Below are 15,031 nucleotides of genomic sequence, written 5' to 3' on the forward strand. Positions count from 1 at the left end.
TATGGATAAGTGTTATCTAGCAAGCAAGTTTTTATTCTTGGCACTGTATTGTTAAATGAACCTTAAAACAAATCAGTAGGGAAGATATGCACAGGATGTGTGACCTTGAGCTTGGTCGCAGGGACCTGAATTTTATGCATGGCACTCAGCCTCACAATGATGAACATTTGTGCCAAATTATATTGAAATCCCTCTATGCATGTAGAAGTTTTGCTCCAGACAAGTGTTTTTCTATGAGCTCTAACTGTGACCTTCACCTTTGACCTAGAGACTTGGTTTATGTGCAGGGCACTACGTCTCATGGTGGTGAACAATTCTATAAAAGTAACATTAAAATTCCTCCATGCATGTAGAAAATATGCTCCGGACAACATCTGGATATTTAATCATCTCCAGTGACCTTGACCTTGCAAATATTAACCTAAATTAAATGTGTCACACCTGTAGTCATGATAGTTACCATTTGTGCTACAATCCATCAATAAATGATGACTAAATGGTCCCTATAACCATCTTCAAATTTTTATCTGAACTTTGACCTCTATGTGTAACCTTGACTTTGGTCGCAGGGATCTGAATTTTGCATGCGACACTCAGCCTCACAATGGTGAACATTTGTGCCAAGTTATATTGAAAACCCCCTATGAATGTAGAAGTTTTGTGTGACTTTGACCTGGATCATGCATGGAGCAATACATATCATGGTGGTGAACATTTCCATAAAGTATTATAAAAATTCTTCCATACATGTAGGAGATATGCTCCAGACAAAATCTGGATATTTCACCATCTTTAGTGACCTTGACCTTGCATATATTGACCTAAAGTACATGTGTCACAGCCGTAGTCATTATAATGACCATTTGTGTTACAATCCCTCAATAAATGATGATTAAATCGTCCCTATACACATCTTCATATTTTTATCTTTTTTTAACATGTAATTGTAATTTAATAACTAAAAAATTCTGATTTAAGATTTTATTCTAGGGAAATACATTTCATTACAATTCTTAATCTTTGAATGAGCTGAACTGATATTTACTTGAAAATTAAAATATAATTAAATTTCTATGAGAAAGTATTTACATTTGATAAGGTAATTACTGTATGATCTTTATGAACAAATACAAAGTCTACAGAACACCATAGTTATCACAGTTAAGAATCTTGACCAATGAATGAAACATGTGTAAATAAATGTTACATTCTTTAGAACATACTCAAGTCCAAGAAAGAGGATTATTTCATGCCCTTTGATTAAATTCTATTTTTAGAATTGAAAGTGAAAGTAGATCAAGGGGAGTAATTGTGTAAGTAATAACTTTGTTGTCACCCTTTGATTAAATTCTATTTACAAAATCTGGATATTTCATCATCTTTAGTGACCTTGACCTTGTATATATTGACCTAAATCATATGTATCACAGCCATAGTCTTGATAATGACCATTTGTGTTACAATCCCTCAATAAATGATGACTAAATGGTCCATATACACATCTTCATATTTTTATCTGAACTTTGACCTCTATGTGTGACCTTGACCTTGGCCGCAAGGACCTGAATCTTGCACGCGACACTCCGCCTCACAATGGTGAACATTTGTGCCAAGTAAAATTGAAATCCCTCTATACATGTGGAAGTTTTGCTCCGGACAAGCATTTTTCAATGAGCTCTAAGTGTGACCTTGACCTTTGACCTACAGACCTGGTTCATGTGCGCGACACATCTCCTCACAGTGGTGAACATTTCTATGAAGTTTCATTAAAATCCCTCCATACATGTAGGAGATATGCTCCGGACAAAATTGGACGCCGCCCGCCCGCCAGGGGCGTTCCCATAATACGTCCCGTTTTTCAAACGGGCGTATAAAAAGGGGTGCCATGTTTTCCTTCAGTTTTATTGAGAAATATTGGAAAGGCGCTGAGTTAATACCTCACCTTCTACACTGTTCCATATTCAACATATCTTCAAATGATGGTTTTGCAAAGATTATAAATTGTACAAAACCATTTAAGGTATTTAGCAAGTTAACGATGTATCATTGAAAGTATAAAGTACATGCTAAATACACGCAAGATGTACTTAGTAGAACAATATTAATGAAGCAAACTTTAACCATCGCTGTTCTTTTGTTTTCTTAAAACATTTCTATGCTTCAAGGATATATTACATTTTTCTGAGATCAGTCTTAAATCTTAGGATTTTCATTGGTCTTTGCACAATCTGATCTGGTTTCTGGCCTATCATATAACTAAGCTAAGAAATTTCTTGATAACCTTGCGACCAGTCTGGGTCCACAATTTAAAACACCTTTTTTAAGTTCAAGCTTTGATCTCAAAATAAACAGACAAGCCACACAAACACGAACATTCAGTAATTAAATTTTATTGCATACGTTTCGGCTATATGCCTTTATCAGTGCAAAACATAATAAAATTACCGCTATAGCTTTGATCTCAGGTATTTGAAAGATCAGAAAGAGCCACAGAATACAAATGTATACATTGATCAGTGAAAATCCTGAGATTTAAGACAGAACTCTGAAAATGTTTTATAACCTCACCAAAACTTATGAATTTCACATGATAGTTACTCCCCTTGATGTATAAATTTTATATCTCATTATGATATTTGAATATCAAATAGTTTTTGTTATACAGCATTTATAAAACTAACTAAACCTGGTGATAAGAGAAATGTTCTTATTATACAACTGTCATTTGAAAAATGAAATCTACAATAGAGCATTTATTTAACTTGAAGGAAAATGTTGTTTGTTTGTTTTTTCAAACCGAGAGGGTAATATTATTGTACTGTAACTCATTTGTATTTTACATAATTATGAAGTTTTAGAGAAGTATTGTATTTAGAACTGTTTAATGAAATCATATGCAATTTATCATATTAAAATATTTCAGTAAAAAGCATGTGTTGTTTTATATTAAAACAAAATGCAACATGATATTTGAGCCGCGTCATGACAAAACCAACATAATGCGTTTGCCACCAGCATGGATCCAGACAAGCCTGCGCATTTGCGCAGTCTGATCAGGATCCATGCTGTTCGCTTACAAACCCTACAAGTAGAGTAACTGATAGCGAACAGCATGGATCCTGATCAGGCAGCGCGTATGCGCAGGCTGGTCTGGATCCATGCTGGTCACAAACACTTTATGTTGGTTTTGTCATGGTGCGGCTCATTTAAGTGAAGCAACATGTCAATGTGCAATTTACTCCTTGTAACAAGTTAACATTATATTAGAATTAAAAAGGGGTGCCATGTTTTCCTTAAGTTTTATTGAGAAATATTGGAAAGGCGCTGAGTTAATACCTCACCTTCTACACTGTTCCATATTCAACATATCTTCAAATGATGGTTTTGCAAAGATTATAAATTGTACAAAACCATTTAAGGTATTTAGTAAGGTAACGGTTAATCATTGAAAGTATAAAGCTAAATACACCCAAGATGTACTTAGTAGAACAATATAAATGAAGCAAACTTTAACCATCACTGTTCTTTTGTTTTCTTAAAACATTTCTATGCCTCAAGGTTATATTACATTTTTCTGAGATCAGTCTCAAATCTTAGGATTTTCATTGGTCTTTGCACAATCTGATCTGGTTTCTGGCCTATCATATAACTAAGCTAAGAAATTTCTTGATAACCTTGCGACCAGTCTGGGTCCAACATTTAAAACACTTTTTCTAAGTTCAAGCTTGGATCTCAGGTATTTGAAAGATCAGAAAGAGGACAGAATATACATTGATCAGTGAAAATCCTGAGATTTAAGACAGAACTCTGAAAATGTTTTATAACCTCAGGGCCAAAACTTATAATGAATTTCATATGATAGTTACTCCCCTTGATATATAAATCTTATATCTCATTATGACATTGGAATATCAGAATAATTAAACTAAGTAACAAAATGTGTGCAAAATTTAATGGCAAAATTTATTACTTAAAACAAGCAGGTTATTTAGAAAAGAAAACAAGTTAAGGCATAAACCCTTCTTTTTTCCATAGCACAGAACAGAAGAGGTCATATGGCAATTTTTCAGCTTTACTGGTGGAGGTAGACCTCACCTTAGAGGAACCATTGACAATCTGTTAGCTGGTTTGCTTCCATACAGGATAGAAACAAAGTCCCGTGGGGGATTCTAACATAGTGGTGAGGGACAAGTGGTTTGAAATCAACAACTATAACCACTTGGACCACCGATAACCTCAGCTTCACAATTTTGAAAGCATACAATAGTATCTGCTCCATGTTCTTTCTTCAATATATAACAAGGTGTAACTGGTAACCAAACATTTATTTGCCAGGTTGAAAAAAATTCACAAATTGTGTAAGTTTTCAGATTTATTAGGTCAACAATAATGTATGTAGAAGTGTAAAAACCAATTCTTATATAATTCCAAGTATTGTAGGAAGCAAAATCTTTATATAAAGTCATGTCCATCACATAGGATACATCATTTCTTATGATGAGCACTTCATTTTACATTGGGGGGTTCTGTATGTGCACTGATTCACCATTGTTAAACTAGCACAACATCGAAGTATCAAGATTATCTTTTAATTACCAATAACTAACTATCACAAGCCGGCCCCTCCCTGGCAAGGAGGAGATTTGGACACTTGACCACCACTGTCCTCCCACTGTTTTGGTGTTTTAGCCTAAAAATAGAGTAACATAAATAGAGTAACACAATACCGTATTGTTTCTATTAATAGCCCCCCCTTCTAATTGGCGCCCCCTGGGTGAAAAATGAAAAAAAAAATTCTTACCTGACTTGAAAATTTTAATATCCGAAGTGTATTTAAAAAAATAAACAGAAAAAAACTAACTGTTGTAACTTCCAAGTAACATTCAACTTCCAGTTTGAATGCATTCATGTACGTTTTCTTAGAAGTGCAACCTTCCATTGTTAATTGTGTATTGATTAAATCATCACACAGGTAAACTGATGTGTGTTACGTCATAATTTTCCGCCAGAGTCTTGACAAAGTTTATCTCGGTCAACGGACTACCGTATTGTCTACAATAATTTTGTGCTGCTTATTTATTGTACGTGAACAAGGGGTTTATAGGACGAAAATAGTTGGGAGATTTTTAGATATTTTTAAACATAAAATTAATTTTCATTTTATGAAAATTAACGCCCCCCGTTTCCGTTTTTGCAACGCCCCGGGGGCGATAAATGGAAACAATACGGTAGTTCATATCTGCATGCAGTTCAAAATCAAAATTCTAAAATTGAGTGCCCAACAGTATAGGGCCTTGATAACAGGTTATTAAGAAATTTTTAAAGCCCAAACTAAGATCTTGGTCAGATATTGGAACAGAATGTAAATTGTACAGGCATCAGTGACCTTGACCTTTTGACCAGGGAGAACTCCTCAAGGTGTGTCTTTACATTCAGTTTCTATGTATGACCATCAACCTGGAAAAGTGACGCTAAAAGGCCAGAAAATATCTGATTACTTTTAACATTCTGGGAGCTCTTTTAAAACCAAATGCCTCCAAATATGAGTTCCTTAAAAAGTTCCCTAATAAGTAAAATGTTGTCAAGTGAACAAATTAAGTGATTTAACCAAGTTTTTGGCATGTTATTTTCACAGAAATAACCTTAAATTTTACCTTCAAATATGCAGATTTCCCTCAATCTGTTAGTCACTGTTCACAATTTTGATCAAGATAGTAAATTATGTCAGATTTTGTATAATACATTAAAAGTTTCAATTGTTTGTTAATATCTATACAAGTAGAAAATAACTTTCTTATTTCTCAGTTTGATTTTTTTGAAGATTTATTTTACTCATTTAAGAATATCAAAAATCTAATCTTCGAAATAAATTGACCAGTACTGATAAATTAAAAAATGTCCAACTTACTATAATTGACAGAGCATGCACTCCAGTCTGCAATTCTTCTTGTAATGTATCATTTATCAAACGATGTCTCTGAAATAAAACATAAACATTTCCAACCATTCATGTAAAGCTACCTGCATCAATTATCGTTCACATGTAAGAAAAACATTTACAATAGTTAAAAGATACACTGTTAATGGTGTCCTGAATGCTAGGTTGTGGTAAAGTCAGTGGCTTTTCTCTCTTAATTAGGAGGAGGCCTTAGCCTCTTGAGTTTTGTGAATATTATTACTAAAATTGCTAATTTGAGAAGTAAAAAAGCTGTGTTGTAAGCTTACATTTTTGGGAAAACAGCATTATTTTAAAGAAAAATTTCAACTGGGAAGAGGCCTTTTATAGGCTTCTGTTATATAAGGTGAATAATCACTGATTTAAATGTTGATCCATAAGTAATAAGACAGTTTGCAAAACTGTTTTTCAACAGTTTTGATGGAACATTATTTTGTTACAGTTTGCTTGTTTGTTTGTTTCATTTTACGCCTTTTACCAACAGTATTTCAGTCATATAGGCGGGTAGTTTCCTAACCATCGTTCCTGGAGAGTTACACCAGTACTAGACTACCTTCCTCCAATCTAAACTACCAAAGCATCTCCCGGGGTTCGAACCCACGCCAGAGAGGTAACTGGATTAGAAGTCATCAACTCTAACCCCTTGACCACGGAGGCGGTCAATTGTTCCAGCGATGGTAAAAAAGACTTGGATCAGTGAAAAGCTTTGTAATACGCATATACTACATTGTAGTATCAAAGAAGAGCAAAAAAATTATATTATGCTTTCATCATATTCAGACAAGTTAAATTTAAAGATATATGGATACTGAGCTCACTTTAAATATTTGCCAAAGAGGATTCTGGACATATTCCAGACATGATTAATTTTGTTCCCCTTGTTATATTTTATGAATATATGTACAATGTAGCTGTAAGTAGAATATTAAAATATTGCCAAATAAGTAGGTTGTACTTAAAACTCTGGAATGATTCAACTGTCACCCTTAATCTTAAGTGATTATATATTTTAAACATATTGTATATGTGAATTTACCTCACATCACTTAAGTTTTAATTCAATAATCAATTTTTGCTCCAAAGTAATAGTACTAACATACTTTTTTGATCAACCTTTCCTACTACTAGAAACACATGATACTGATTTCATTTCAACAGATAAAAGTGATTTACTACATGTATAAAAACACTAAAGTTATACATGTAATTAACTGCATAGGTCTATTGACACTTGTTAGTTATAGGACATTGAAGAAGTGAAACAAATTGACAAGTTGGTCTTCATTTAAAAGGTTGTTGGATCAAATAAACAAGGCACTTAGTTTAAGATCAAATGTAAATGTTTCACTTAAAATATTTTAAATTCTGAGGCTTATTTTCATCTGCATCAATATTAAATCGTGACTTAGTAAACATAAGCAAATGTTTAATATTGTTTACTGAAGATTAATCATCATATATTTTTATCAGTAAGCAATTGAGTTATCTCCCTTCCAATATTAAAAATATGTGTACATGTACATAATAAATTTAGTTTAACTTGAATATGATGAAAGCTTGTATCTTATCTGAACCTATTTCAATCACTTTTCTTCCTGGAACTTACCAGTACTGATGCCATATGGGGAAACATGGATGTTGTTAGCCTTGTAGGGTAGTCAGACAGACACCCTTAACACAGTCAGTATGTCTTCTTTTTCCAATTACATGTATTGACATAATTGATCGTAAAGGATCACGCCAAAATGAGGCGTGTCATGACAAAACCAACATAGTGCGTTTGCGACCAGCATGGATCCAGACCAGCCTGCGCATCCGCACAGTCTGATCAGGATCCATGCTTTTCACTTTCAGTTTCTCTACTTGCTATAGGGTTTGTAAGCGAACAGCATGGGTCCTGATCAGACTGCGCGGATGCGCAGGCTGGTCTGCATCCATGCTGGTCGCAAACGCACTATGTTGGTTTTGTCATGACGCGGCTCAAATAATAGAACAAACCTGATAGGAACACTTGATTACCGTACCTTGATAAGAGGCAAACTTTCAAACTTGTCAGTGACCACAACAACTTTAAAATGAGTTTCTGAACCTGGAAATATAAAATAGATAATAGAGCTCAAACCCATGACCTTAACCACTAGACCATCGCTCCCCTTCAGTAACAACTATATATAACTTTTGTAAGAAGTTGTTGGAAATTGTTTATTTTTATTTAATTGAGGTGTAGGTCTTATTTACATGATGCGTAAGTAGGCATTTAAACATAAAACTTAAAAGCTGTGCTTCAAAATCCTAAATGTCATATTAATTTTCATACTATAATACATCACAAAACATTGACTTAAACTTGTAACTGACTGCCTCTATGTGTATTAATAGTATAAAATAATCTTGTAACTGACTGCCTCTATGTGTATTAATAGTATAAAATAATAAGAATTTATCACATCACCGTGCCCATTTTGTGACTGTAAAAATGGTATTGTATGGCCGTGCATATATTTTGGTGTGACTTCAATTACGTTATACAAACATAGTGTTAAGATGCACAAATTGTTAGCGTTACACTATTGGCATGTCAATGAAAAATGATTCTTTTGCACTTTAAACAGTTTCTATTTTGGATATGCGATAAATAGAATATATATATTCGTGTAGGTTCATTACAGGATTTATTGAACAAGCTTAATAAAATAATATTATGCTCGCCACAAGCTCACATTATATAATTTTACTCAACTTGTTCAATAAATTCAATATTGGAATCAACACTTATTGTATAGTTATACATCTTACTTAAGTTGGAATTGAAATGAAAACAAGTCTAAGTATAACTTGTTTATCATTTGTTCATAAAATACCTACATTTAACAAAATTACATACCTTTAGGTACACTGTGCATATTACTTTCATTGATAACATCAAGAACAGCTGGCTGGGAAAAAAAGGAAGTCATATTTACTGAACGATATGGAATGATTTAAAAAATGTGAAGCTTCTCTACAAGATTGATCATTTTCCAACTTTGAACTTGATGTAAAAAGAATTAAGTTGTTTATGTGCGACTTATGATAATCATATTGTGTTTGACTGCCTGCCATTTCATAGAATTCTTCAAAGCAGCCTTCAGCTTTTATTAAGGTTATATATGTTATTTTTTAGATAAATTTGTTTTATATAATTGTCAAATCAATAGAATTAAAGTGGAAAATGAAATTTGCCTTCTATAACATACATAAACAATAAGGAAACCCCCCTGATACCTCTAACCTTCCCAAGTCCCTTCTCTATATGTAAATTAGTAAAGCAGACAATTCGTTTTTCCGATCTTCTATTTTTAGATACAACGTGACTGACACACTATAATACTAAATATCCCTTAAAACGCTGTTTTGACCATGGCTAACAATGATATGATGCACTTTTCCAAGATAAAATTACTGAAATATTTAGTATGAAACAAAACTGAATACTTAGTAGCTTTTTTCATAGGACACAGCGTCATTTTGTTTTAAACAAGAAATAATTTAACTTAATAAAAAAAATTTAATTTTACTACTTGACCTGATTGTTTGATGAACTTCATGTACTACATGTTTTGGAACTATGTCTGGATCTATTTTCAGACCTACTTAAAACATGGTCATGAAACTCATATGAAAATTTCAATGCCACAAATTATATCTTACTATTACATCTTTCTTTAGTATTTATTTCAATCATACTCAGCATCATACAGATATCTTAACTGACTTAGTTTTTATGATTCTACTTCAGAATTTGCAGTATGGTACTTCAATAAACTAGCATCATACTTCTTGTTTGCCACTCCATGCAAAACTGGTTGGCACAATTCATGTTTTGTTGACAGGGGTAAAAAGGTTTTTGGAAAACTCTTGAACATTTGACTTTGCAATTGTTGCAGCTTATTTGAAGATGAATTTGCATATGTCATACAGTCATGTTAATCTAAGTAAATCAAACAGTATAAACAGATAAAAAAAATATCATGAACCTTATTAGATCTGATAAAAGAATTTAGTAGAAGTATATATAATGAATGTTATATTGGGCAAAGCATTTTAGGGAAATCAACATTTTCTTACACCAATAAGTCCAAAATTGACAGTTTATGTATGTATGATTTTTTTACCAATTACTTTACATTTAATTTCTCTTCATTTACATGTACCTGAAATGTGTCTGTCAACTTCTTCCTAATTGAACTTTCAACTGGCTTTTCCTAAAACATAAAGGATGAAAAGTTTAAACAAATGGATAAATGTCCACTTTGGAGAATAAGGTAACCAATTATAAAAAGAAATTAACACACATTTGTATTGTACTGAGCCAATAATTTCATTTAAAACAAGAAACATGGCAATGCCATGAAACCAGGTTTTCAATTATCACCATTGTAGATAAATATGTTGAATTTGAAATACAAATACAAGCAACAAACAATGTAACTATGTTCAATGTAAAACATGAATAATGTAGGAGGAATTGCCACTGAAGAAGCGTTCACTATATATTCTGTATAAGGAAAAAAAACAAAGGGCCATAATTAGATAAAAAATTATCCAATCACAAAACCCCGACAATATGTGCCAGGGCACTTGATGACAAAGCTTCTGTGAAAGTTTGAACAAAATACGTTGAGAAATGTAGGATGAGTTCAGCACAGAAGAATTTGTACACTATATATTGATAATTCTGTATAAGGAAAAAAAACAAAGCGCCATAATTAGGTCAAATATTATCCAATCACAAAACCCCGACAATATGCGCCAGGGCACTTGATAACAAAGCTTCTGTGAAAGTTTGGTCAAAATCCGTTGAGAAATGTAGGAGAAATTGCCCACGATAGAAATTGTTCACTATATATTCTGTATAAGGAAAAAAAACAAAGGGCCATAATTAGGTCAAATATTATCCAATCACAAAACCCTGACAACATGCATCAGGGCACTTGATGACAAAGTTTCTGTGAAAGTTTGGTCAAAATCCGTTTAGAAATGTAGAGGGATTTCAGCACGGAAGAAAATGTTCACTATATATTCTATATAAGGAAAAAAAACAAAGGGCCATAATTAGGTCAAATATTATCCAATCGCAAAACCCCGACAATATGTGCCAGGGCACTTGATGACAAAGCTTCTGTGAAAGTTTGGTCAAAATCCGTTGAGAAATGTAGGAGGAGTTGCGCACAGAAGAAATTGTTCACTATATATTCTATATAAGGAAAAAAAACAAAGGGCCATAATTAGGTCAAATATTATCCAATCGCAAAACCCCGACAATATGTGCCAGGGCACTTGATGACAAAGCTTCTGTGAAAGTTTGGTCAAAATCCGTTGAGAAATGTAGGAGGAGTTGCGCACAGAAGAAATTGTTCACTATATATTCTATATAAGGAAAAAAAACAAAGGGCCATAATTAGGTCAAATATTATCCAATCGCAAAACCCCGACAATATGCGCCAGGGCACTTGATGACAAAGCTTCTGTGAAAGTTTGGTCAAAATCCGTTGAGAAATGTAGAAGGAGTTGCGCACAGAAGAAATTGTTTACGCCCGCCCGCCCGCCGACATACCTCAATCTAATAACCAGTTTTTTCCTTCGGAAAACCTGGTTAATAAAACATTAATTAAGACTTGTAAAGTAAACAGGTAAAAACTTATACATATTAGGCAAGAGCTGTGGCTGATTACTTATATTGCAACAAAAAAGCAAGAAAATTCATTGCTTTTGCAAGAAGATACTTTGCTTTTACTTTTAACAAAATTCTTCATACAGTGTATTTCCTACTGTTTTGTATTAATGTATCAATATCTATATACATCTTTTTATATTTCTCTTTTTTTATATTTAAAAGCTGCTTAACATGCCAACTGTCTTTCATCTCCAAATAGGTTTTATACTGGTTTGACCCAGCAATAATAAACTATAAATGAGCCACGTCACAACAAAACCAACATAATGCGTTATCGACCAGTCTGATCAGGATCCATGCTGTTCGCTATCAGTTTCTCTACTTATAATATTGTTTGTAAGCAAACAGCATGAATCCCGACGCATTACGTTGGTTTTGTCATGACATGGCTCAAATTCAAAATCAAACAGAAAGTCTTACCATTCTAGCTGAAGTTGTGTATCTCAAAGCAGTATACTGACAGTAACGCAGGAGTGGCAATATATTTCTATATACTGTTGAGAAAAAATATAAGTATTAAGTATTTAACAACATCAGTATAGTACCAAAATTTTAGTAAATAAATGGTTGAAAATTGAAAAAAAAGAGCTGAAAAATGACCGAAAAAAGAGCTGAAAAATGACCTATATTAGTTATAGAAAATGACTCAAAGAAATAAAGTATACCTCTTGTTGTTTCAGAGTTATGTCCTGGACAAAGTTCAAAGTGTAAAAATGAGCAAATGGTAATGAATCAAAAATAAGGCAAGGCAGAGTTACTGTTCTTTGCATAGCACTTCTCAATGAGATCTATTGCATAGTGCACTTCTCAGTGAGATATATCTACCCACTATGTTTCTTGTTGATACCTCTAATGATTTCAGAGTCATGGTCTGGACAAAGTTCAAAGCGTAAAACAGTACTAAAACTGAACAAAGGGCAATAACCCTAAAATTAGGCAGGGCAGAGTTAAAGTTCTTTTGCACTGCACATCTACTCAATGAGATTTATCTACCTGCAAAGTTTCTTGTTAATACATTTATGGTTTCACAGTTATGTCCCGGACAAAGTTCAATCAAAGGACTGCATGCTCTGTGGTATTTTCTGATCTTTCCTGTATAACCCTTTCCCCCATGAGCATATTGTGAAAAATGGCCGTTTTCACTGAAAAGCCTCCTGTTACAAGTTCAAACTGCTAAGCAACAATTCTCAAACGAAAACTTATGTTTGGGGCCCAAATAGGACAATTTTTCACTATTTGAGGCCTAAAAAAGGGGGGGTCGAAAGTGCGTTGTTTCGCGTATATATGTGGTAAAGGGTAAGTTTATTTTTATGTACTATTATTCATCTCAGCGACTGTATTTAACAGGTTGTGATTGATAAATATGGAATTTTGCATGCCTAGAGTTGCATCAAAAATCATTTTTCATTTTTTATTACAGCCACACTTTATCCTTGCATATCTTGGCTACTTCCTTAAAAAATACACTTCAAGAAAAAATGTTGCCTCGACAAGGATTTTAACCTTAGACCTCTGACACCCTAAACCAGCGCGCTACCTCTGCACCACAGTGAAGTAATACGTATGTAGCATGAATAAAAACAAATATATTGTAATTCTAAAATTGGGAATTTTCATTTCGTATTTGTAATCCTTATTAATTTCGAGGTATTTTGTTCACGATAAACCTGTTGTTAAACACTGATGCGAAAATATTCTCGCCAAAACAGTCCGACATGTATATATTCCATTACAGTCAGATTTATTTGTGTACTACGCTCTGGAGTATTCAGTAATCGACATAGCTAAAAATAGCATTTTCATTGATTAAGCTTTACGGAAATAGTCGAACATTCTTCATTGGGTAAAAAGATTTTCATCCGCGAAATTTGTGATTGTAACCTCATATTTCTATTGACTAATGTAAACTTTAAATGCACTGTAATTCGTTTAATGCCTACATTAAAAATTATTCTTTCTTTTAAATTGCTGGTTTTAAAGCAGTTTTGAGTGAGAACTACTTTGCGTTGTTAGGTCTGTGAGGAAATTTTGTGTTAGACCGTGGATGTTAGCTATGTATTTACTGATGTTGCGATCAGAAAATACAAAAAGTAAAAATAAACAAAGGGCAATATCTCCAAAATTAGGCAATACAGAGTTATGGGATTTTGCACTGCACATCTACCCAATGTGATCTATCTGCCTGCAAAGTTTCTTGTGGATTCTCTTGTTGTTTTAGTTATGTCTCGGACAAGAAAATGGGACAGACGGACATCCGGACAAAGTGGCGACTATATGAGCTCTCCATTTTGGGGAGCAAGAAAAGAACTGGCCATTTAAACTTTCTAAAACAATGCTACAGCAATTAATGAATTGTAACTGTCCGAATACTACTTCATTTTTCTTACAACGAATTCGTAACATTTGTCAAATACTACGGTATCATCATTGGCATGAAAAGTTGAGACTCGTATTAAAAGTTACTGCTATAATCAAATACTCAACTGACATGCCATTTTAAACACAGAAAATGCAAACAATTTACCATTTGTCATTTGTACATTTTCAGCTCAAATAAACCCAAAGTTTTTAATTAAATTTAAGGAAAATTTACAAATATAATAAAGCTGACTGGGAAACCATCAAAAAAGACTGCCTCGAGCTGTCCGAGGAGATACAGACTATGTCTCATACAGGACCACACAAAATTGAAGACCTATGGACATTGTTCAAAAACCGAATTCATTCTAGTATTGAAAAGAATGTACCATCGAAAATTCAAAGACACATCAACAAACTACCCTGGCTCAACCATAACCTTAAAAAAAATCTAAAGAAAAAAGGTAGGCTTTATAAACAAGCAAAGAAAACAGGATCATGGACTAAATTCAAACAATTCCAAAAAGAATGCAAGAGGGATATGCGCAGGGCTGAATGGGACCACGTAAACAGGATCATCACTGAGGGTATGGAAAAGAAAAACTCTAAACCATTTTGGAACTACATCAAGTCGAAAAAACAGGACAACATTGGGATTGCTCCCCTAAAGAAGAAAGGAAATCTCTTCTCGGACTCTAAAAGCAAAGCAGAAATACTACTAGATCAATTTAAATCAGTATTCACTAAAGACAACAGTAATTATCTACCTGAGATGAAAGAGAAAAACAAATACCCCACTATAAGTAAACTTTCTATAAAACCAGATGGTGTGCTGAAACTACTTAAAGACATAAACATTAACAAAGCAAATGGTCCAGACAACCTACCAAACATTATTCTCAAAAACTGTGCAAATGAACTAGCGAATGGCCTAAGTTGCATTTTCCAGCTCTCTATTGATACGGGTGAACTCCCAAGGGATTGGAGGGATGCAAACGTTA

The 15,031-nt window shown here is 33.5% G+C and overlaps 1 protein-coding gene across 1 annotated transcript; it reads right to left on the reverse strand.

The window, feature by feature from the left end:
- Positions 1–4,354: 4,354 nt before the first annotated feature.
- Positions 4,355–14,182, reverse strand: LOC132753816 (DNA-binding transcriptional regulator BolA-like). The gene is made up of 7 exons (XM_060744351.1): positions 14,161–14,182; positions 12,093–12,166; positions 10,150–10,200; positions 8,841–8,892; positions 7,981–8,045; positions 5,909–5,977; positions 4,355–4,690 (listed from the first exon to the last, which is right to left on the reverse strand). Exons 1-7 carry the CDS (start codon positions 14,165–14,167, stop codon positions 4,610–4,612), a joined length of 399 nt encoding a protein of 132 aa, XP_060600334.1. The 5' UTR covers positions 14,168–14,182; the 3' UTR covers positions 4,355–4,609.
- Between the last annotated feature and the right edge of the window lie 849 nt (positions 14,183–15,031).

The sequence above is a fragment of the Ruditapes philippinarum genome, unplaced genomic scaffold (genome assembly GCF_026571515.1).
Source record: "Ruditapes philippinarum isolate M1 unplaced genomic scaffold, ASM2657151v2 ctg6359_1_1_1_1, whole genome shotgun sequence".
NCBI classification, from domain to species: domain Eukaryota; kingdom Metazoa; phylum Mollusca; class Bivalvia; order Venerida; family Veneridae; genus Ruditapes; species Ruditapes philippinarum.

Bases quoted from the DNA above. Each gene is read 5' to 3' on its own strand.
- LOC132753816 (XM_060744351.1), bottom strand. The intron at 8,046-8,840 runs GTATGTAATTTT...TTATATTTCCAG, and splicing joins TATGCACAGTGTACCTAAAG to GTTCAGAAACTCATTTTAAA. The intron at 4,691-5,908 runs GTAAGTTGGACA...CTCTATTTTTAG, and splicing joins TGCATGCTCTGTCAATTATA to GCTAAAACACCAAAACAGTG.